The following is a 24,427-nucleotide window of genomic DNA, read 5'->3' as shown; positions in this document are numbered from 1 at the left end:
TTTTTTAAATCCGAAGTGCAATATGTGCATACCGAAGGTCATTAGAACAAATGCAAACACGGGTCAGATAAAGTATAATTGTAAGTAGCAGCTATCCAGGGCTATGAACATGAAGTCTAGTTCAGGGTAGAGCTATGGCTAAGTCTCAAGGTTAAGTCAGTAGAGCTATGTCTATGTCTTAAGCTAGAAAAGAGGCATGATTACAAGACTAGCGTCAACTGTACAAATGCAAAATTTTGAATGAAAATACAAAGAATGCTTAGAACAAACATCCAAAGTATCCAAAATCAATGGTGAATAATGGTAAACGATGCAGCTCTCCTGTCTAGACTGCACTCAGTGAGAAACCCTGTTTATCCAACTTTGAGCACATTGCTCAAATGGTTCCTTACACACATACACAAGCATCGCAAAAGTGTGCAGTCGCTGTGTATAACTCTCCCAGTCTGAGCTAAAGGCTCAGTTCTCATGTCAGGGCTGTGCTCTTACTCCCTCTGGGTTTGTAGTGCATGAGACAAAGGAAGCAAAGAGCGAGAACCAACTTTATTTTGTACACACGGTGAGTGACAAGGACAAACATTTACCCTGTGTGAGGGGAGAGGTGGGGCTGCTACCTGTGATTAAAGCCTGTGGGATCACTGAGGCTCCCGCCCCCGCCCCCCCCCCGAACGCTTTGTGTGAGCGCAAAATGCAAACGAGGGAGTGGACAGGATCCACTGAAAATGGGGGGGGGGGGGGGGACCAGTCGCTCGCTGTCACAAGCCTCGCTGTTTTGGGAGAGGGGCCAGGTGGAGGAGGAACTGCCTCTCTGTTTTAATGTCCGGAAGTGGGTCGGGGGAGGAGGAAGTTGGGAAAACAAGGCAGTTTAAGTTCTGAAAGGCGGAGTGTTTGAATGGCAGGTGTCAGGTTTGGTTTGTGGTATTTACTTTGGAGTTCAGCGGAGACGGAGACCCGCGTGAGCTGGCCTGTGGTCTCGGTCTCAGCAGGACGTGCTCGTGTGTTAATGCGCACAGCCAGTGAGCTCGACCCTTCACTTTAACCAGGGTCACTGTCCCAGAGCCGCCACCCCTGCTTCAGCTGGTCTTACTGTGTTTAAAGTCGACTTCAGCAGCTTGGAAAACAGTCGCGTTAAAAAACAGTAAAAAAAAAAAAAGGAAAAACAGTTTCTCTGCTCCAGTTGCCTTCTTGTCTGACCGGTTTTTCAGCTTCTGGCAGGCCACATCTGGAGCCTCTTCCTCCTCTCTGCACACACACACACCCATACTCACACACACACACACACACACACACACACACACACACCCACCGCTCTAGGGACTGTACCGCACCCTGCTTAGTGAGCGCTGTATCGCAGGGATCTCAGTGCTGTGTGGACTCCAGAGCCAATGAAGGGCTGAAATTAAGTTGCCAAAACCCGGGTTGTGTTTTTGAAGCTCACATGTTGAGAGACTTTTCTCACTAGCGCCACTGTGGTTGTCTCCAGTACAGGTGTTTCAGCCACCCGTTTTAATGTAAAGTCAATGGCGAAAATATGGTGAAAATACAAATATTGTCAAGTTAATGTGCTATTTGGACAAGATGGTAATATTTTTGGGACGAATCAGGAACAGTTTGCATCACAATCAAGTCAGTGTATCTCATGTACTTGGTGGATGACTGGACTTCAAATCCCTACTGGGCATTCTCTGACTCCAATTTGCACAACATGGCGGTGCCCATGAACTACACTTCCCACAAGCCCATGGAGAGTCAATGGGTGACATCACGGTGACTTTGTCAATATTTGTCTACAGTCTGTGGCTGAAATACACTGATTAACTGTATGCCCTGATTGGCTAGAGCTTGCCGACCCACGTTCCTTCCCCTTCCCTGCCCCGCTGCTTCTGATTGGCTGTTTTCCCCCTGGTCAGGTGCTGTACAACATGTTCACGTTTGTGGCGGAGCTGCCGGAGGTGGACTCGGTGGACGTGTTCCTGGGCGTGGCGCGGTTCTTCGTGGTGAGCTTCGGCGGGCTGCTCTTCGGCTTCCTCTTCGGCTTCGTGGCGGCCTTCACCACCCGCTTCACCGCCAACGTGCGCGAGATCGAGCCGCTCTTCGTCTTCATGTACAGCTACCTGGCCTACCTGGTGGCCGAGCTCTTCTCCATTTCCAGCATCATGGCGTGAGTGGAGCCACACCATAGCGCACACACACACACACACACACAACCACACACACACACACACACACACACGCAACCATGCACACACACACACACACACACACCACGCAGTCATGCACACACACACACACACACACACGCAACCATGCACACACACACACACACATATGCAACCATGCACACACACACACACACACATCATGCACCACACACACACACACACACACCAACCATGCACACACACACACACACAAAACCATACACACACATGCAACCATGCGCGCACACACACACACGCAACCATGCACACACACACACACATGCAACCATGCACACACACACACACACACACATGCAACCATGAACACACGTGAGTTGTACACATTGCTACACAGTCACTGCTATCGCGCCGCACACACATCTCCATGAACACACACCCGCAGTCACACGCACACACACGTGCAGTCATGCACATACACACTTACGCACACAGTCACGCGCGCACACACTCACACTCACACTCACACTCACACACTCACACGCACACACACATGCAACCATGCACACACACACACACACACACACACGCACGCACGCACACACACACACACACACACACACACACACTCGCACGCACACACACATGCACCCATGCACACACACACAAACTCACACACACACATGCACTCACACTCACACACACACACACACTCACACGCACACACACACACACACACACACACACACGCACTCACACGCACTCACACGCACACACTCACACGCACACACACATGCACCCATGCGAAACCCACGCTCTTATTCTTTTGCTCTTGAACGTGATTGTGTGAGGTTAGGGTTAGGGTTAGGGTTAGGGTTGTGCGCTGTCGCTGACGCGCTGTGGCTCTGCCGGGACAGGATCGTCACCTGCGCCCTCACCATGAAGTACTACGTGGAGGAGAACGTGTCCCAGCGCTCCTGCACCACCATTCGGCACGTCATCAAGATGGTGGGCACCGTGTCCGAGACCCTCATCTTCTTCTTCCTGGGCGTGGTCACCGTCACCACCGACCATGAGTGGAACTGGGGCTACATCCTCTCCACCCTGCTCTTCGTCTTCGTCTGGAGAGGGCTGGGTACGCGTGCGCGTGTGTGTGTGTGCGCGCGCGCGCGTGTGTGTGTGTGCGTGTGTGTGTGCGTGTGTGTGTGTGTGTGTGTGCGCGCGTGTGTGTGTGCGCGTGTGCGCGTGTAAGAGAGAGACTGTGTGTGCGTGTGTGTGTGTGTGTGTGTGCGCGTGCGAGCGTGTGAGCATGTGTGCGTGTGAAAGACAGAAAAACTGCTTGTGTGTGTGCGTGCGTGCGTGCGTGAGTGAGTGAGAGACTGTGTGTGTGTGTGCGCGCGTGTGTGTGTGCTCGTGTGTGCGTGTGTGTGCGCGTGTGCGCGCTCGTGTGTGTAAGAGAGACTGTGTGCGTGTGCGCTTGCGTGTGTGTGTGTGTGTGTGTGTGTGTGTGCGTGAGTGAGAGACTGTGTGCGCTTGCGTGTGTGCTTGTGTGTGTGCACGCATGTGTGTGTGAGTGAGTGAGAGACTGTGTGTGCTTGTGTGTGTGCGCTTGCTTGTGTGTGTGTGTGCGTGAGTGAGAGACTGTGTGCGCGTGTGTGTGCTTGTGTGTGTGCGCTTGTGTGTGCGTGAGTGAGAGACTGTGTGCGCCTGCGTGTGTGCTTGTGTGTGTGCACGCATGTGTGTGTGAGTGAGTGAGTGAGAGACTGTGTGTGTGCATGTGTGCGTGTGTGTGTCCTGTGTCCTGAGGTTGTGTGCAGAGCGCTGGTTTGCTGAGTCGCTCTCGTTCTCCTCTCTCACCAGGCGTCTTGGTGCTGACCCAGATTATTAACCCCTTCCGCACCATCCCCTTCAACTTCAAAGACCAGTTTGGGCTGGCGTACGGCGGGCTGCGCGGTGCCATCTGCTTCGCCCTCGTCTTCCTCCTGCCTCCTAACATCGAGCGCAGAGAGCTCTTCATCACCGCCACCATCGCCGTCATCCTGTTCACTGTGTTCCTCCAGGTGAGGGGCGGTCCCCGGGCCTCGGGTGTGGGGGGGGGGGGTCTGCGTGGCTGACGTCCGATCCCCGTCCCTCACCTCTCGGGCTTCCTCTCCTCAGGGAATCAGCATCCGGCCGCTCATCGAGTTCATGAACGTGCGCCGGACCAACCGCCAGCTCACCAGCATCAACGTGGAGGTGCACACCAGGGTAGGAGGCTGGCTACTCACCTGCTGTCCGCTGCGTCTCCTCTCTGCTGCGTCTCCTCTACTTCATCTCTATTTCTCCTCTCTGCTTCACCTCTCTGCTTCACCTCTCTGCTTCACCTCTCTGCGTCTCCTCTCTGCGTCTCCTCTCTGCTGCGTCTCCTCTCTGCTGCGTCTCCTCTCTGTGCGTCTCCTCTACTTCATCTCTATTTCGCCTCTCTGCTTCACCTCTCTGCTTCACCTCTCTGCTTCACCTCTCTGCTTCACCTCTCTGCTTCACCTCTCTGCGTCTCCTCTCTGCGTCTCCTCTCTGCGTCTCCTCTCTGCGTCACCTCTGCTTCACCTCTTTGTGTCTCGTGCTGCACGTGTGTGTTTAACGTGTGTGGCATTTAGAGGCATAACACGTGTGTGTTTGCATGTTGATGCTGTTTGCTTCAGATCATGGAGCACACCATTGCTGGAATTGAGGACCTCTGTGGGCAGTGGAGTCACTACTACTGGAAAGACAAGTAAGAGCCTGATTGGTGAATCTGTGGGTCCTTGTGAAACCACAGGGTGTCCACTGCGGTGCCTGTGTAAAAAAAAAAAAAAAAAAAAAAAAGAAAAAGAAGAAAAAAAAGTCCCTCGAGCTGCATTCCGCACTTCTGGCATTGGGGGTGTCCTAGGCCAGCCACAGAGCCCATTAGCCGATGGGGATTCCTGATTTTTGGGCTTTCTCCCCACCTAACCCCACGCCTGGTTATGTGCAGCACGGATGCTCATTTCCATAGAGACTCACAGAGCGAGAGAGACTAATTGCTTCCACAGGAGCCGTGAACAGCGTTTGGGCACTTTTCACAGTGTCTGCCCCTCCCCTCTGTGCTGATGGGGGGGGCTGGCGGGACCGGTTAGACGCCTCTAAATTTAGAGCGGTCCCTGCCAGAACTCGCTCTGTCGTTATGGCCGCCTCGGGGCGAGCCGGGAAAGGAGACACCGGCGTGACATTCCAGCGGGAGGGGAGCTGTTCTCGTGCGCTGGGGGGGGGGGGGGTTCTGCACCAAAAAGAAAATCTCTGAAATGACCCATTTCTGCTCTGTGAGGTTGTTAGTGCTGATGTCACGGCTCAATAGCACTGATCAGACTCAGGAACTGCAGTCCACAGGATGCCAGATTCTGAAATGTTTCTTTTTTTGATGTGGTTCTGGAATTATTGCGTAAACTGAGATGTGGCTAAGACTGATACTTAACTTCTCAAGTGTTTCCCTCACTGCTGGATAGTTTCTTGGGGAGGAGGGTGGGAGACAGTTGACCCCTACCCCCCATCCCTGCTGATTGCACATGAATCCCCTCTTCATCGCACATGAATCCCCACCCAGTCACATATGAATCCCCTACCCATCGCTCATGAATCCCCATCCAATCACATATGACCCCACCCTCGCCTAATCCCTTCATTGCTCAGAATCTCACCATCACATAGAACCACCCTGTCACATGTGAATCCCCACCCAATCACATATGAATCCTCACCCAATCACATATGAATCCTCACCCAGTCACATATGAATCCTCACCCAATCACATATGAATCCCCACCCAGTCACATATGAATCCCCACCCATCGCACATGAATCCTCATCCAATCACATGAATCCCCTCCACGTCGCTCTGAATCCATCCAATCACTGAATCCTCCCGCTCATGAATCCTGGTGCCCCTGCAGGTTCAAGAGTTCACACAGTTCTCGAGGATCCTATCAGGACAACGGCAGAGTCAGCATCGTGGCGCTGACAAAAGTGGAGCTCAGACGCCAGGAGATCCTGGATACCAGCACTGGAGACCTGAGCGCTGCTCTCCACGCCTGGTAGTGTCTCCGATTCCTCTGTCCTCTCTCTTCTGCTCTTTTCCTCACTTCTTCCCTGAGGCTGCTGCATCTCGTCTCCCTGCAGTGAGTATCTCCCAGAATTCCCTCTGTCCCTCTCCCCGCTCTCTTCTGCTCTGTTCATCCTCCACTTCCTCTCACCTGAGCGCTGCTCCCTCCATCGTCTCCCTGCAGTGAGTGTCTCCCAGAATTCCCTCTGTCCCTCTCTCTTCTGCTCTGTTTCCTCCACTTCCTCTCACCTGAGCGCTGCTGCATCCATCGTCTCCCTGCAGTGAGTATCTCCCAGAATTCCCTCTGTCCCTCTCCCCGCTCTCTTCTGCGCTAGCTCCAACCGTCCACTCCTCCACCTGAGCGCTGCTCCATCCATCGTCTCCCTGCAGTGAGTATCTCCCAGAATTCCCTCTGTCCCTCTCCCCGCTCTCTTCTGCTCTGTTCATCCTCCACTTCCTCTCACCTGAGCGCTGCTCCCTCCATCGGCTCCCTGCAGTGAGTGTCTCCCAGAATTCCCTCTGTCCCACTTCCCGCTCTCTTCTGCTCCGTTCATCCTCCACCTCCTCTCACCTGCGTGCTGCTCCGTCCACAGTCTCTCTGCTCTGAGTGTTTCCCAGAATTCCCTCTGTCCCTCTTCCCGCTCTCTTCTGCTCCATTTCCATCCGTCCTGCACCTCCTCTCACCTGAGAGCTGCTCCGTCTATCGTCTCCCTGCACTGAGTGTTTCCCAGAATTCCCTCTGTCCCTCTTCCCGCTCTCTTCCCCTCTGTTTCCTCCACTTCCTCTCACCGGAGTCATTGCTGAAGAGGCGCATCCGATTTTACCGCGAGGGCTTCAGGTCTGCTTGGCCCCGCTTGCAGAGGGCCGCGCTGCGATCGGCGTCACGCTAGAATGCCTGAGAAACAGGGCAGAATTCCGACGGCAGACGCACCTCACACACTGACCTACTTCCTGCCTGAGTTCTGGAGGTGAACTCACACCTTTGAAGCGCAGTCAAATTCTTTTTTTTGAATGTGAGCTGGGCTGGCAGGAAGCCACGTGGCGAGGCCGCGGTACGACTTCCTGTTTGCCGAGACGGCAGCTTGGAACGGCGGTGGCCGCGCAGACACAGTGGGGGACGCTGTTCTCGTGTGCGAGACGCACGCGTGAGTGTAGCTCCTGAGGGGACGGGGGGGGGATACGCCCCGCATTAACCCCTTCCCCCCCTGTTTCTGTACTCGCAGTGAGGAGAAGAAGCCCTCCGGCAAATCGAAGAAGAAGTTCCTGGCCAGCGACCTGAGGAACATGCACGACATCCTGTCCAAGAACATGTACAAGATCCGCCAGCGGGTGAGTCACCCCCCTGCCTTACCTCACCGGCGGGTTACCTAGTTACCTGGTTACCTTACGACATCCTGTCCAAGAACATGTACAAGATCCGCCAGAGGGTGAGTCACCCCCCTGCCTTACCTTACCGGCGGGTTACCTAGTTACCTGGTTACCTGGTTACCTAGTTACCTGGTTACCTGCGCTGACTCCACTACTGATGAGGTGGGGGAAACTCATCTGGCCGATCACCAGCGTTTGTCCTGTGTCTGGTCAGCCATTTTTCACCGGGGGCGGTGGGGCTGCCGTTGAGCCGATTTCAAACTGATTATGGGATGGCCGCTCGGTCGTAAAACCCTTTGACGGGCTGCAGGGTGCTGCCAGAGTTTCCTCTGCAGTGGCACTTAGCCACAGCGTGCGGGACATGGGTTGCAGGACCGGTTTTTGGCGGGCCGCCCCTGCCAGTTTTTTGGCCTTCAGCTGTAAATAGTGGTACAGTACATGGGTGCCCTGAATGGAAGCTTTGTGTTGAGTATTACTGGATGTCCAGAGTACAGACTTGCAGAAGGACTTCAAAAGCAAATTGGCTTTGTGCGTTTTGCCGAACTGGAGAATTGACCCAGCGTGAGGAGAAACTCCGGTCCCAAGAGGGGCGTGTCTCTGTTGTAGTGGACGCTCACAATCGATAGTTGTTTATTGGCTGAGGAGGAGCCAAATTTTGGATTTGAGCTCGACCCCCCCCCCCCGTACATCTCATTGTTTGTACCGAAACAGGCACCCCCGCCCAGGCATTGGCTGAAACGGCCTGCATCACTGGTCTCTGCTTCTGTCCTTCGACTGTTTTGCATGATCCTGTGGGTTTGGCAGCCAGTAAATTTCCACTGATGACATCAGCCCTCTTCTGTTATGACTAAATACATTGTATGTGCACTGTGTGTGCTGCTGGCACCCTTTAAAAAAAATGGGCTCTTCCCTCTTCAATAATGCTTTATTGGCATGACTGTGTACGAACAATATTGCCGAAGCAATTCACAATGAAAGGATTAACAATGACACAAGACATGTAATTAATACAACCCACAAGTAGAATCACAGACACTATTAAGGACAATAATAAGAACAAAAACTAACCACACACTCTGTCTCTCAATTCAATTCAATTTCAAAGTACTTTATTGGCATGACAAATATAGGCACTTGTATTGCCAGAGCAGTTGGTTACAAGATACTACTATATACAATGAATTAGTTATTTTTACAAAAAGAATTAAAGGAAATAAAAGCAGAGTCTCTGTCTCTCGTATGCCTCTGTGGCGAGCGTGCTGATTGGCTGTTTCTGAGGGGCTAGTCAAGTGGTCTGTGGAAGTTTTGAAGGAACAAAGAGTGGAGAACGAGCCCACCCTTTTTATCTCACAGCTGAGGGAGACAGACTGAAACCTGCCACCTAATCTAATCTCGGGTTTTGATAATGATAATGAAAGCAGAAATGCGTCGTGCTTTGTCAGCCAATGAAAAGAATTCTGTTACTGTCCATAATGTCATGTATTTGTTCAGCCGATTCAACAGGAAAGCTGCTGTGTCCATGCACACCTTTCTGTGTCCTTACACATCATGCTTTGAGACAGCTGGGTTTTCACTGGAGCCATGGTGCACAGCAGCTTGGGGAAGGGTGCAGTGGCACAGACTGCCTCGACTGACTTTTAATAAAAAAAGGTTCGGTTTTAATCTAAGCCCAGGTGAGGCATTGTGGGCTAGCGGGTTCTGCCATGTGATACCCCTCAGGTGTCGGAGGGTAGGGAGTGTGAGGGTGTGAGGGTGTGTGCGTGTGTGTGTGCGTTTGTGTGTGTGTGTGTGTGTGTGTGTGCGTGTGTGTGTGTGTGTGTGCGCGTGCGCGCGTATGCTTGTGTGTGTGTGTGTGCGCGCGTGTGTGTGTGTGTGTGTGTGTGTGTGTGTGTGCGCGCCTATGTGTGTGTGTGCGTGTATGCTTGTGTTGTGTGTGTGTGTGTGCGTGTGCGTTGTGTGTGTGTGTGGGTTGTGTGTGTGTGTGTGTGCGGCGTATGTGTGTGTGTGTGTGTGTGTGTGTGCACGCGTATGTATGTGTGTGTGTGTGTGCTCGCGTATGTATGTGTGTGTGTATGTGTGTGTGTTGGTGTGTGTGTGTGTGGCGCGTATGTATGTGTGTGTGTGTGTGTGTGGCGTATGTATGTGTGTGTGCTTGTGTGTGTGTGTGTGTGTAGGAGCACGCGTATGTATGTGTGTGTGTGTGTGTGTGTGTGTGTGAGAAACTGTAGAACCCGTTGGACTGCATTCAGACGAAGCTCGCTGCAAATCACCCGCAAATCTGCAGGAGGGTGGAGCGCTTTTGTCGCGTTACCGAGAGGAAGACGTGCAGACTTATTACATGAGCGATATTTAAATATGTTTAATAGACAGTTTTATGTCTTCCGTTATCTGTATATAAAATCAGGCTGTGGAGATAGCATTCCAGCAGTTATCCATGTGTACAGAACAAGCAGTTATGCTTCTGTACAGAACTGGATTGAATGGCGTTATGCAACATACACTGAACCTATTACAGACTCATTATTCATTCAAAACAATTATGCAACACTTAATATACACATCTCATTGAAATAGATTCAAAGGCAAAGGTTATTGAAGGCGTATGGGGTGTGTTATTGGAAAGACATATTTTGAACTCCAGAAGAGGAAGAGGTTTTTTCAGAATCCAGACGCTTAAAAAGTGAATGCTGTTTTGTGAAATCCTGCTTCCTGTTCACGCACTGGTTTATCCGAATTGGGTTTTCTCCTGGTCCCGTGCGTGTGCGTGTGCGTGTGCGTGTGCGTGTGCGTGTGCGTGTGCGTGTGCGTGTGCGCATACGAGACGGACAGAGAAATGGACTGACTGTGGAAGATATTAAATATTGATAACAGATGCTGTTCCTCCCAGTGAACTAGGGGACATAAATGTAAATTAGCAAAAGGTAAATTCCCTACAGACATTAGGAAGAATTTTTTTCACACGGAGAGTAGTGAATGTGTGGAATTAGCCTGCCAGGTCACATAGTTGAGGCAGAAACTCTGAAGACTTTCAAGAGTAGACTTGATACGGTGTTAGATGCTATCTAGTATGTATGTAATCAGAGCACTGATTTAGTCAGGAAAATGGCTAGCGTTGGGCTAAATGGCCTGGCTCGTCATAACGTGTTGTGTTGTGTTGTGTTGTGTTGTGTTGTGTTGTGTTGTGTTGTGTTGTGTTGTGTTGTGTTGTGTTGTGTTGTGTTGTGTTGTGTTGTGAAAAAACTGAGAGGACACCTCATAGACATCACAGCCATAAATAAAATGGCGTTAATGAGAATCTCCATTTTTCTAAAATTTCGTGTTCCACGAGTTCCGTAGCTTCGTACCGTGGGTCCCCCCCCCCCCCCTCATTGTGTGGAAGATACTCTCGTCTAAAAAGGAGTAGGTGGGGGGGGGGGGGGCGGCCTCCTCCAGGGGGCCTCGTAAATCCTGTGCGGAGATCACAGCCCCTTCCTCGCTCTCAGAGAGGCTGCCCAACGCTGAGTCAACACCGTAAACGCAGAGGGGCTTTCTGAGAGGAAAGCTGGTGGTTGTGTGAGGGCGTAATGTAATGTCAGCTGCAGCTGTTAATGCGTTTTATTATGGTCTTCTGTGCAGCGGGCTGTGGTTTTGGGCAGCGGAGCCTATTTGAGTGAGGGTTTCATACTGAGGAATGTACACAAAGCAGTGTTAATTTTTTACTCCGTCTGTCTCTCTCTGTGTCTCTGTCTCTCTGTGTCTCTCTATCTCTGTCTCTCTGTCTCTCTATCTCTCTGTCTCTGTCTCTCCGTGTCTCTGTGTCTCTCTGTGTCTCTCTATCTGTATCTCTCTATCGCTGTCTCTCTCTCTCTCTCTCTATCTGTCTCTGTCTCTCTCTGTCTCTCTCTGTCTCTCTCTGTCTCTCTGTGTCTCCGTGTTTCTGCCTCAGACCATGGAGTACACGAACAAGAGCGCTCTGCCCAACCAGTCCAAGGCCCGGGAGATCCTGATTCGACGGCACGCCAGCATCCGCCGCAGCCTGCGTTCCGGAAGCTTCCAAGCACCGGTACAGGAGAGGCTCCCAGCCCGTCACAAGGGTCACATTTAGGAATGCTGAGGGAGGGAGGGAGAGAAGGAGGGGGAGTCAGGAATAGATCGTTTCCCTAGCCTAGATATTACTGTGGGTTTTATTGTGTGTGTCTGTATTTGTGTGTGGTGTGCATGACTGCACGTGCGTGTGTGTGTGTTCATGTGTGCGTGTGCTTATGAGTGTGTGTGTGTGTTCATGTGTGCGTGTGCTTATGAGTGTGTGTGTGCGCGCAGTCGGTTTGTAATTGACCTTGATATGCACTTTTGTACGTCGCTTTGGATAAAAGCGTCTGCTAAATAAATGTAATGTAATGTAATTAAATGTAATGTGTTCATTTCTGTCTCTCAGGATATTGCCAAGTCCCATAAGTATTTCTCCCTCCCTGCTGGCAAGAACCTGGACTCACACTTCCCCCCAAAGAGACTGCGTCCTGCAGGTGAGTTTCACACAGCATGTGCAGCAGCTTATTCACTCACACTCTGCTAGCGACAGGCCTGGAGCTAACCCTGCTAGTGACAAGCCTAGTGCTAGCTATGCTAAGCCACTCTGCTTGCTAGTGACAAGCCTAGTGCTAACTATGCTAAGCCACTCTGCTTGCTAGTGACAAGCCTAGTGCTAACTATGCTAAGCCACTCTGCTTGCTAGTGACAAGCCTAGTGCTAACTATGCTAAGCCACTCTGCTTGCTAGTGACAAGCCTAGTGCTAACTATGCTAAGCCACTCTGCTTGCTAGTGACAAGCCTAGTGCTAACTATGCTAAGCCACTCTGCTTGCTAGTGACAAGCCTAGTGCTAACTATGCTAAGCCACTCTGCTTGCTAGTGACAAGCCAGGTGCTAGGCCTGGAGCTAACTATGCTGTGCCACTGTGCCACAGCTATTTCAATTGTCAGTGCACTAAGGAGGTAACCCTGGTGTACGCCTACAGTGTCTCTTGCCCATAATCTCCTAACTGGATCTGAAATTATACAGATATCTGTGTTTCTGTGGAAGTCTGTAATCTGTGGTGTGATGAGGCTTTGGAGTGGAGTGAAGTTTGATTTGAGGAGGACTTTGGGTAGGGGAAACCGATTGAATGTGGGTGAAATCTGGATTATGATGATGACGATGATGATGGTGATGGTTGTTATGTTCGCGTTCCTCTCAGGCGAGGATGACGTCATGTCGGAGACGGACTACCCGGCCGCCCGGCCGCGGTACGGGCAGCCCCAGCGGGCGTCGTCCCGCGCCATGCTGCCCCTGCGCCGGCTGGACACGCTGCGCGAGACGCCCATAGATGGCGCCGACGAGCAGCCCTCGCGGGTGGACTTCGTGGACGAGCGGCGGCGGGCGCGGCCGGGGCGGGGCGGCCCGTCCCGACGGGGCTCCAGCTCCAGCGACTCCCGGGTGCCGAACCGCCACAGGGCGTTCGACGAGCCCGACGAGGAGCGGGACCCCCAGGACCCCGCGGAGGACGGGACCAGGAACCCCCTCCTGCACCGTCCGCCCTGGAACCCCCCCCAGCCCTGAGAGGGGGCGGGGCGCGGACTGAGAGGGGGGGCGCGGCGTCTGACATCGGGGTGCAGGGTGTGAGGGGTGCGGGGTGCGGAGCGGTGGGGGTGGGGGGCGAGCCGGCTCCAGAACCCACTGCTACACTCCGCCCCCCTCATCACAGGGAAGCGTCAATCATTCTGAGGAGGAGGGGAACAGACACCGGTGACACCCCCAGGTAGCCCGGACACACCTGAGCAGAGGCCTCGTTGCTCCACTCCACCCCCTCACACCAGCTACCTCTGCTTTTAGGGTCCTCCACTATTGGGGGGGGGGTTAAAATATTGGGAATTATAATTTTTTATTATCATCTTTGGTTACCATTTAAAATTTGTTAACCGCCTTTTCACCTGGCCTTGGTACTGCAGAGTTCAAAACAGGTGGCTGTGACTTCGGGACAAAGTGTACCTTGAGGGCAAGTCCTGAGAGATGGGCGTGGCCTCAGGGATGACACACTGGAAAATCAGCCACAGCCTATCAGTGCTTCTGTGCCTGTTTTGGTGTCGGGGGGGGGCACGGCTATTCCAATGCAAGCGTTGTGGCATTTCCCATGATGCTCGGCGAGCTGTCATGTATCGGAGCGTATCTTGGCAGTGGCACGAGCGCGGCGGTGCTGGTCCTCAAACCACCGAAACCCAGAGACCTGCAGGTTTGACTTTCCTCCAAATGAAACTTAAACCGGGTCCTGGTCAGCCTATCACGACTGTGCTGATAAAGATGCCGGGGTTTTTTTTTTCTTTTTTGTTTTGTTTGTTTTTTTTTTTTTTTAACGCCCTTTTCAAACAGAGCCTTGATAACGGAGGTGTGATTTATTCCTGTGTGTGTGTGTGACCGAAACGACGGTCTGTGGGCTGTGCAGTGCTCCCACGTGCGCCCAAAAGCCTGAGCTGCAGAACGACGTGAAACATCCTCGGGGGACCAACCGACTAACAGTGCTCTTACCTCAGGAATGTCTGTAGGATGGGGGATCATGGGACGTTTTCTCCCACAGCACAGGAGGCTCCTCAGAACTCTGCATGTGGTGATGTCACTGAGACACCACAGAGGTCATATCTGCATACAGGAACGTGAGAGTCCGCAGTCTGCTACAGCGCCCCCTCTGTCTGATTCAGGCTCTGCTAACCTTGTCCTTTGCCAAGATAACCGTGTCCTGTGACTGTTGTGTGTTGAAGGAGACCGTGTGTCCTTTTCTCCGTTGGATGAATGGCTTGTGACTGTGAAGATGTCAGATCAGAGGAATTCCTCTGCTCCATTAAAACCATCTGCCATTCTTTTTGTTTTATCATATTGTGTAATTAAAATGTATATAGAATATCTGTTTTAAAAAATAAATGGTTCTTGAGCAATATTATATCTTTTATTTTTATTTTTTTGTGAGGCAGGCTTTCACCTCAGCCTTTAGTCCTGAAGGCCAGGCTCAGAATCCCAGTCTTAGAGCTCGACAGGTTTTGGGTCTCTCCAAAGTTTTCCGCATTCAAACTAGTGGTTTGTATGACTGGACAGACTTACTTGCTTCCAGGTTCAGAGTGTGGGTTGTTTTGGAATAGCATTAAGAACCTGACCTAGTGTAACCGGTCTGACTGGGGTCCAAGAGCTTTTTCCATGGTTAGTCGCTGCTGCTTGGTGTTGCCTTTTACTCACATGACCTTTTGTGTAAATAGTTAATTACGTTATAATGTTCTCCACGTCTCGCCCTGCTTAAATTCTTATCTGGTGCCCTATTTATGAAGCTCTAAATTTAACAAAAGAATATCTGGTGCCCTATTTATGAAGCTCTAAATTTAGCAAAACAAAGCCAGATTAAACCTTGGAAAAATACAGTGAGTGATCTACCTGGGAACTGAACCTTCAAGTTTGGAAGCTGAAGTCCTGGTCCTGAATGTGCTGTGCTGCACTGCCACCCGGTGGTGCGGTGGTGGCATTTCACCAGATGACTATGACATTGCAACTGTGGCTGAACTGCCCACAAAAGCCTCACTTCGATGTTGTTGTGCAGATTGCACATGGGGTTTTTATGGGTTTTTCAGAAAAAAACAGTCAGCTGACTGTGGTGCCGTTGGTTCATGAATGTTGTTCCCCCCCTCTGCCACTGAAAACCTTTTTGTTTTTCCCTGTAAAAGTCACTGACTGATTTTTCCTCATTTTTATCCTGGCTTCTCTGCTTCCCTTAAGGGTGAAACAGAGTGGCAGCTTGATCTAGGCAGTGTGTTGGTGGCACAGTACAGCTTAAGTAGTGTAGCGGACGATTTTAGCCAATAGCGACTTAGCCATAGTGCTTTTCAGATGATTTTTTTTTTTTTTTTTCCCACCTGTCTGCTGCCCCACTCATAGAGATATCTCTGCTGAAACACACCGATTGGATGAGGCTCATCTGTGTCCTTCTAGAAACATAATCGCCAGGATGTTTTGGAACATCCTTGGTCTTCATGGTTCAATTTTTGCTTGATAGTCATTACCAGACAGAGGGATTTTATAAAGACAAATTAATTTCACTTAAATAATTTTATGAAATCAGGTGGTGCACTATTGTTTTACACTGATGATATTTAACTAATTGTCTGAATTTTGCGCATTTCTGTGCAGATGACATCATGTACGTTTGCCGCACCAAGCCTCTAAACACTCTTACTCCCACGGAAATAACCTCAGTAACAGAACAGAAAAAAGCGGCAGCGGACTGGGCTGAGTTTCCCATCCCATGCGAGGACACGTCTGATTCACGGCTGTGTGTTTATTGTGCCCTCCCCCCTCTCTCTCTCCGTCTGTGTAAAATATCCCACGCAGGCGATAATGAACCTTTGTCTGAAGCGTCCCCCCCCCCCCCCCCGAACCGAACGCTTTGAAAACACAGTTTTGGCTTTTCTTTGAGGCTTTATAAACGTCGGGACGTTTTAAGTCTTGTTTCGTGTGTCCGGGTGAAAGACCCCGGCCCTTTTGAGTGACACTTGAGCGCAAGGTGGCGCTATGTTGATTAGCAGGCCTGCGAAGCTTCATATGAAGCTCTGTGTGTAAAATCCAGCCACTGGTTTACCCAGCCACAAATGCCATTATTTACATAACAGGGCAGCGGCAGAGGCACAGTTCCATTTTGGTGTACAGGGTAACAGTATATTAGGATATAATACTTCAGCAGTGTTTCTTTATGCCAACCCCCCAACCCCCCCCCCCCCCCCACAGCCGGGATGCCGGGGGGAGGGACCAAGAGGTGTGTGTGTGGGTCTGTATGAGTGTGTGTGTGTGTTCTCTGTGTGTATGTGTGTGTGCATGTATGTAGGTGTATGTGTATGAGTGCGTGTGTGTGGGTGTATGTGTGTGTGTGTGTGTGTGTGTGTGTGTACATATGTGGGTGGGGTGGGTGTCCAGTTTCTGCCTGTTATTTTGGTGTTGCTACCCTGGCTCCGCCCCCCTCAGACAGGATAGTGGGAGGGAAGCAGCAGGGATTTTCAAGTCAGCACCCAAAAATAGGGGATTGGGGGGGGGGGTGGTGTTGGGGGGTGGGAGGCTCCTTTGGACGAGCCCTGCAGGGGTGGTGTGCGCCCCCGCCTCTCCCCTGGCAGTCGGTCGGAGAGGCGCTGCAGTCGGGACGGCGAGATGAAGCTCAGCGTGGCGCTCTTCTTCGCCGGGTTCTTCGCGGCGCTCGGCGCCGTCTTCTTCCTCCTCTCCTTCGGGACCGACTACTGGCTGCTGGCCTCCGAAACCTGCGGCCCGGACCCCAGCGGGACCACCGGGCCCGGCGGCGTCATCCTGGAGGTGGGGGGGCTGTGGGGGGCAGGGGTGGATGGGGGAGGGGGGGGGACGGGGTGTTCGCCAGGGTGGTGTAACTGTTAGCTGGGCGTGCTGCTCAGGAGCTGCAGGTTTGATTCCCTGGTGTGGCACTGCCGTTGTGCTTCGGGAGCGGGGGTGCTTTACGCTGAATTGCTTCAGTAAATTTACAGATGCGTCGATGGCTGGTGTGTAGATCATGTCGGCAGTAAGCCCCTTTGGTGGTCTGGTAAAGTCCTAAATGTGACTGTGAAGATATATGCGGTTGTTTTAGGATTGTTCTGCACTGAGGTTGCTCTAGATTCCATCAAAATGCTTCTCAACAGAAGTGGTCTTAGAACAACCAGGAAAAGCTTGTGTCGGTCACATAAAATGACTAACATCTTTGACTGGAGTAGTTGTACAGATCTGGAACTCTCGGTACCACTGTTACCAAGGTTTGGATTCAGAAGGAAAATTACTTCCGACTTTGTTTGGGATTATGTTGTATTTAATTTATGCTATGAAGGACACAAAAGGCCTGAATTTACATTACATTACATTACATTACAGGCATTTGGCAGACGCTCTTATCCAGAGCGACGTACAACAAAGTGTATAACCATAACCAGGAACAAGTATGACGAAACCTAGAGGAGTACGGTCCAAGTACAGGGAACAACCGCATAGTTCAACTTGGACCCTGATGGTTAAACTGATTAACACTAACAACGAGAACGGCAACAACGCAATCTATAGAAAAAATTTAATTTAATCAAAAGTTGTAAATCAATACTTGTGCTTTTAGTTTTGATGGTCACTGGATTCACCAAACTTGTCTTTGAAGGAAAAAGGGAAACATGCATTTAGTTGTAAGTCATAGTAAAGGGCGAATGTTGAATTTGATCCAAATCTACGCGTTTGCCGCCTCAGTCCGACGTTCGCCTTTGATCATCGCCGACCTCCGACGATCTAAGGCTCTGGATTAAATTCCGGAGAAATGAATCTGTAAACAGTCTGAATTGCCGCCGGGGTTGAATATCAGACACTACGGAAAGCCGTCCTTTTAATAGCGGCCAATTGAAGCGCGGTTCGGTCGTGAAGCTCGAGCTGAGGCTGGGTGCGGGAAGTCATGTGACTGAAGAGCGGAAGGCATGTGCCCCGCTCGTGGGTGAGTAGCGGGGCGGGGGACCGGTGCAGCTGTCGCACTCGGCTCAGGCCAGGCTGACTTGACTCACGCCAAATGAATGCTGGTCACCTGACCAGCGAAGATCTGTCTGTCACTAAAAGCGCAGTGGCACAATTCCCCGTTGCACTGTATCTGAATGCTTTATATTCAGTTACAGTGAGCGCCATAGTGTTTGGGACTAAGACATTTTTTTCTTGATTTGGCTCTGTACTCCAACAATTCACAGGTGGTTAAAGTGCACATTCTCAGACTTTAAGTTTATATTTTATTTTTTATAAATACACTTGTTTCCTAAAGTAGAAATTACAACACTTTTTATGCATAGTTCTCCCCATTTGAGAGCACTATAATGTTTGGGACTTCACAGATATTTCTGATTAGTCAGGTGTGTTCTATTGCTTCCTTAGAACTTAAGGCAACTAGCCCCTGAAACAAGCAGGAGCTGAAGATGGCTGCAGTACAGGCCTGGCAGAGCATCACCTGAGAAGTTAGTCAGTACCTGGTGATGTCTGTGTGTCACAGGCATCAAGCAGACACTGCATGCAAAGGATATGCAACAAAGTACTAAACCATGACTACTTTTATTTGCATAGCATTAGTATCCCAAACATTATGGTGCCCTGAAATAGGGTGGGCTATGTAAAAGAAGTGCTGTAATCTGTCATTTCTACATGGTGAAACCAAAGTGTAGAAATACCCTTAAATAAAAGCGGAGTGTGCATTTTAACCATATGTGAACGATTTGATTACAAACCTATAATTGCAGTGTACAGATCCAAATCAAGAAAAAATATTTTTTTCTTAAAAGCGTTATTAACATAATTCACAAGCTGCATACAATTTTTAAAATATTCATTCCACGCTGTGGCCTGGGTTCGGTTAAAATTACTCCATAACCGAAAAAAAATAACTCCGATTGTCAAATTCTGCCTCTGAAGACAAACTCCAAGCTCTACATTTTTATTATAAATCAAAATTAAGGACGGGTCTCATTTCAAATTAAAATAAAATTACATATTTACAGCAACGTTTTACATAAATGCAGAGGTATCAGCTGGTGGTGTGTGGATTTCGGTTCTTTCAAAATGGGTTATGATTACATGAAATCAGGGATTAGACTGGAAATTGCATCCCTGGCTGTCCCCAGGTGTCTGTCCCTCAGGTACCTGAATTGAGTGGGCATTAATTAGCTAATGTAGGTTGAATAGTGATATATAAACTACTATTTATGTATCATAATGATAATAATAATAGTAGTTTATACATCATCTTTCTTCTTACATTAATTAGCTAATGAAAGATGAAAGATGATAAATAGTAGTTTATATATGTATTGTAATAATAATAATGGCAGTTTATATATCCCCTTTCAGTTTACATTAATGAGCTAATGTAAGATGAAAGGTGATGTATAAACTACTACCATAATAATAATAATAATATGTAAAAGTTTCAAGAATAAAAATAGTATCATGTTAGTATCAAGCATCATGACTACCCCGACACTACTGTATGTTGTAGTGGCTTGACTTAGTATTGTAAGACTGGATTGATCTCTTCAGCCGAGATGAGGTTCAGTATTTGTATTAAGCTGTGGAAACTGGAGCGGTGATTTTCCATTGAATTGTTTTGCATTTCCTGTCCTGGGCTGGGCACAACATTCCTGTCCTCCTCCTCCTTGAATCCATTCGACACGTACACAGCCGGCTTTTCACTCAGTGAAGTGGGCTTGTAAACCCTGGTGATGTGAAAGCAGTGTGTCACGTACAGTTTGAAAACCCAACCATGAGATGCAATGAATGGCTGTTCTGACCACTGCTTCTCACTACTGCTCCGACCGCTGATCCCCACTGCTCCTCTGACCGCTGCTCCACATTGCTGCTCTGACCGCTGCTCCCCTCTGCTGCTCTGACCTCTTCTTCCCTGCTGCTCTGACCATTTCTTCCCTGCTGCTCCACACTGCTGCTCTGTTCACTGCTCCCCACTGCTGCTCCACTCTGCTGCTCTGACCACTTCTTCCCTGCTGCTGCACACTGCTACTCTGACCACTGCTCCCCACTGCTACTCTGACCACTGTTCCACACTGCTGCTCTGGTCACTGCGCCATGCTGCTGCTCTGACCACTGCTCCATGTTTCTCGCTGCTCTGCGCTGCAGTATTGCTGCTCTTTGCTGATCTGTGCGTTGCACCCTATGACTCCCTGTTGCTTCCCTACAGCGTGGGGATGTCGTGGTGACAGACAGTGGCCAGGACCCGACCACCTTCTACCACGAGGGCTTCTTCTGGCGCTGCTCCTTTGGGGGAAAGCTGGAGGACGACACCATGTGGAAGTTCTGGTTCAGTAAGGCTAATGCGGCAAGCGTACACGCATGCGCATATACACACATGCACAAACGCGCACACACATACTTACACACATACACATACACACACACACTCATACACACACACACAAACGCACGCACGAGCATGCGCGCACACACATAAACGCATGCACATACATGCATGCACACATACACACACACACACACACACAGTATCACAACAGGTTTACTACCTGCTCTCGTCCTCCCGGAGGTCAGGAGAGTCGAGCGCGTGTCTCTCGCGCGTCTCTGACCCCCCCACCCCCGCTGGTCCTCCCTCTCCTCTCTGGAAAGAGCGTTATTACTGGGGACCATGAAGAATGTTCCAGACTCCTCCTCCTGGACATTTCGCAAGTGTCCTTCCCGCGGGAGGAATTTTTCCCGCTCAGGCAGAATGTTCCGCATCGGGTCGGAAGCCAGATGGCTTTCCCAGTAGTGAGCGCGCTCCCTGTCCTCGAGCGCCCCGTAGGACGGCGGGAAGCGGCGGACTGAAAAGAGGGGCACATGCCACAGGCTCTGACTGCATTGCTGTGGTAAGAATGGCAGGAATTTGTTTGCAGGGAATGTGGCAGGAATTTTTGGGAAAGTGCAGGGAATTGTGCCAGGAATTTTTGGGAAAGCATTGGGAATTTCAAAACCTCCGTGTGAAACGGCAGTGTGGAGCCTGATGAGGAAAGTTAACGTGACCGTTTCAAAGTTGGGTTCCTTCTCCAGCGAACGCAGTGCTGTATGACTTAATTGATGAACAAATTAGCGTAAACTGCTAGCATGGGCTGGCCTCTAACACAAGAGAATGAAAGGAATAAAAAATAAGAAATGGATGAAAGAAAAACACCTGCAGATTAATTAACTGTTGATCATTAGTCAAATTTACCAATTAATAGATATTTGTAGGAATCCCAGATGGCAAATTGACTGCTGTGTCATGAGGTTGCCTGCAGTTGGTCAAATCAGTGGAATTGTTAGCTGTCTTTGTTAATTGGGCTGTTGCCCGAGTGTCAGGCCTCTGTCAGTATAATTGCAGCTCCTGATTGGTTGTGCTGAACAAGCCTGTGACAGAATGACGTTTGGAAAGCGTTTGGTTGTGACAACTTATTTTTTTTACATCAAGCGCAAAATCTCAACCTAACTTTTTGTTTTTCCCGCATTAACTCCTCAGCCAATCAGCCCACCTCCAAGGTGTGCATGCACGCCTACCTGTTTCCCTTCCCCGTGTCCGAGCAGACCCACAACGCCACCACCTACGACTCGGCCATAAGTGAGTAAAAGCCGCCCGCCTTCTCTCTCTCTCTCTCTCTCTCTCTCTCCTTGCTCTTCTCGAGCTTCGCGAACGCTGCCATGACAACGGGAATTCCGTCTGCCCTGCTCCAGTCTACAGGGGGTTCTGGAGCATCTTCATGCTGGTGGGTTTGGTTGCCGTGGTGCTGGGCGGCTTCATCATCATCTGCGCCGCGCCCTTCGCCAGTCACCGCCTCTATAAGGCCGGGGGGAGCCTCTTCGTCGCTGCTGGTGAGTCATGCACCACCACCGCCACCATCCTCATCCTCATCATCATTAGATTCGCATTTACATCTCACATGCACATCTTAAATGATCCATTTATGCAGCTGGTTTTTTTGCTGAAATAATTCAAGTTAAGAACTGTACTGCTGGGTTGGAGTGAAATGCCCCAACTGGGAAATGAACCAGCAACCTCTGAGCCTTACAAGCTGAGTTCCCTGACCATTCCTGTACTTATAAAATATATATTTCCAGTGTTCCCAGTTGGAGTTGTATGTTGAAACATGGCTGTGTTCACAGAGAGTGTTGGGCTGTGGTACAGCACAGATATAACCCATCTCACTTCTCCAGGCTCGGCCTGTTTGGAATTAATCCAGCGGATTCCAGCGGCCCCTCCTCCTTGCTCACCATCAGGAATCTAATCTGCCACTTAGGGGCCTGCCTTACGATGATCCTCCCCTCTCCCCATTTGGTGTGTGTGTGTATGTGTGTGTGTAGTATATTCCGGATTTGAAGTTAAGGTAGTTCTCTCTCTCCCCCTCTTCCCCCCTCCCCCCCTCCCTCCCTCTCTCTCTCAGGTCTGTTCCTGCTGGCGGTGGTGGTGATGTTTGTGATCTGGGTTCAGGTTCTGGACGTGGTGAACGAGTACGTGACCCACCGAGCCAGCGGCTGCGTGGACTTCCAGCTCAACATCCGCTACGGCCTGTCCTTCATGTTCGCGCCCGTGGGCGTGTTCTTCAGCCTGCTGGCGGGGCTGCTCTTCCTCCTGATTGGCCGATCGCTGCAGCTGCAGTACAGCTAAGCCCCCGTGCGGCGAATGGCGATTGGTTGGAAGGCTGGCCGTTGGGCGGTTTCTTCCGGGATGCCTTAAAAAGTCACTCATGTTTGAACTGGAGGAACTGGGGGGGGGCAGGTTTGGGATCACTCGGGGGGGCACCTGTTCATGAGGGCACTTTTTCGAACTACGACTCCAACCAAGGCCACGGGTGTGTTTGAGAGTCCGGGTGTGGTCGAGGGCCCCATTTTGGTTGCCGTGAGAATCGCTGCCCCTGGCAACCAAAAGCGGTTTCTGTGCTGTAAACAGTATTTTCCACATGCATCCATTTCATATATTCATTACATCTGTTTGAGATTTTTTTTTTTTTTTTTTACAAGAGTTTGATTAACCACAGAAGACTTAATCCGTATCTCAGTTTATCCTTCTCAACATTCATACGCACGTGTGTCTATTTTAATATTTTACAAAATCCTGTTTGATGTTGATTTGTTCCTGGTTCCTTTATCACAGTAGTACTGTTTCTCTTACCACACTGAAAGAGCTAGTTTGTGTTAGTAATTGTGAATTTCTGCCATCGATGAATAACTGCCGGTATCTGTGATTGGCCTTGGGCCCTCGGCCTTGTGTCTATGGCTTTCTGTGACCAGATATCGTCTGAGGGACGCCGTCGCCATGAACTCAAAGTTAACGTGTGGAAAAGCACAATTCCAAAGGCACGTATGTTTAATATACTGCATATATACCCTGTCACTTTTCATTTCCACATTTGAAGCATACGGTGTGGTTGTGCTGAAGATATACTGTGAAATGAAATGCATTTTCAATATATTCTTTGGTAGTTGCATAAAATTACATGTTTGTAAAAATATATCTTATATAAGTTGGAATATATTTTTAATTTCAGAATTTACAGTACACTGAAATATATGAAAAGAAATTCATAAGACTTGGGCATTTTATTTAATTCGTTTTAACAAACAGCTGACGGGCTATGACTACCATCAAGTGTTAAAAATTCAGGAAGATCACGTGCTTTGTTAATATTGTGGTTTGGTGTATATTGCAATTAAATAACATTAATATTTGGTGTTGGAGATTGTGATCCTTAGAATGTTCACAATTAGGAACATTCTAAATGCCTTTTACAGACTACCACATAGTTTGTATTAATGCTTATATAGGTGTAATATGGCAGTAATAAGCAATATATTACAGAATATAAAAAAGTGTATGTCGAATAAATATGAACACGGGAAAACTAAACTTCTATTAATGGTCAGACACCAACATCTTTTGCTGTACTATACATTATCCCAGAGGAACAGATTTTGTACACTTGTATACATTTTGTAAAATGGCATTAAAATTATAATTTGGGATTTCAGGGTTTCTCGTATGTAGTTTACACCACTTCATCGCCTTGCACATTAGGGTGCGGGTTGTCTTTCCTGATAAACTATCCGATTGGCTGTGCTACGTGTCAGTCGTGTCTTTCCTGTTTACTTTGTGCGGCCAGTCACGGCCTGTGAAAGACTGGTGACTTGTGATTAGTGATAGGGTAGTGATGAGTGGTAGTTTGTGATGAGTCATATTTTGCCGTTAGTGGTCGTTTTTGATGAGTGGTAGTCACACACATGGTGC

General features: G+C 49.7%; 2 protein-coding genes across 2 annotated transcripts in view; both read left to right on the top strand.

The window, feature by feature from the left end:
* slc9a2 (solute carrier family 9 member 2) overlaps positions 1-14,563 on the top strand; it is a 20,643-nt gene extending 6,080 nt beyond the window's left edge. The window contains exons 3-12 of the mRNA XM_064311924.1: positions 1,911-2,161; positions 3,077-3,294; positions 4,020-4,219; positions 4,317-4,406; positions 4,841-4,911; positions 6,105-6,248; positions 7,477-7,582; positions 11,547-11,663; positions 12,036-12,123; positions 12,833-14,563. Of these exons, the coding sequence (XP_064167994.1) occupies positions 1,911-2,161; positions 3,077-3,294; positions 4,020-4,219; positions 4,317-4,406; positions 4,841-4,911; positions 6,105-6,248; positions 7,477-7,582; positions 11,547-11,663; positions 12,036-12,123; positions 12,833-13,194 (1,647 nt within the window). The 3' untranslated portion in view covers positions 13,195-14,563. The remainder of the gene's footprint in view (positions 1-1,910; positions 2,162-3,076; positions 3,295-4,019; positions 4,220-4,316; positions 4,407-4,840; positions 4,912-6,104; positions 6,249-7,476; positions 7,583-11,546; positions 11,664-12,035; positions 12,124-12,832) is intronic.
* Positions 14,564-16,727: 2,164 nt separating this feature from the next.
* tmem182a (transmembrane protein 182a) lies at positions 16,728-24,165 on the top strand. The gene is made up of 5 exons (XM_064311081.1): positions 16,728-16,965; positions 20,363-20,486; positions 21,668-21,766; positions 21,880-22,017; positions 22,587-24,165. Exons 1-5 carry the CDS (start codon positions 16,807-16,809, stop codon positions 22,808-22,810), a joined length of 744 nt encoding a protein of 247 aa, XP_064167151.1. The 5' UTR covers positions 16,728-16,806; the 3' UTR covers positions 22,811-24,165.
* The last annotated feature ends 262 nt before the right edge of the window (positions 24,166-24,427 follow it).

This window comes from Anguilla rostrata, chromosome 15 (genome assembly GCF_018555375.3).
Source record: "Anguilla rostrata isolate EN2019 chromosome 15, ASM1855537v3, whole genome shotgun sequence".
NCBI lineage: Eukaryota > Metazoa > Chordata > Actinopteri > Anguilliformes > Anguillidae > Anguilla > Anguilla rostrata.
Note: the sequence above shows the minus strand (reverse complement) of the source record. Positions and strands in the feature narration are given on the sequence as shown.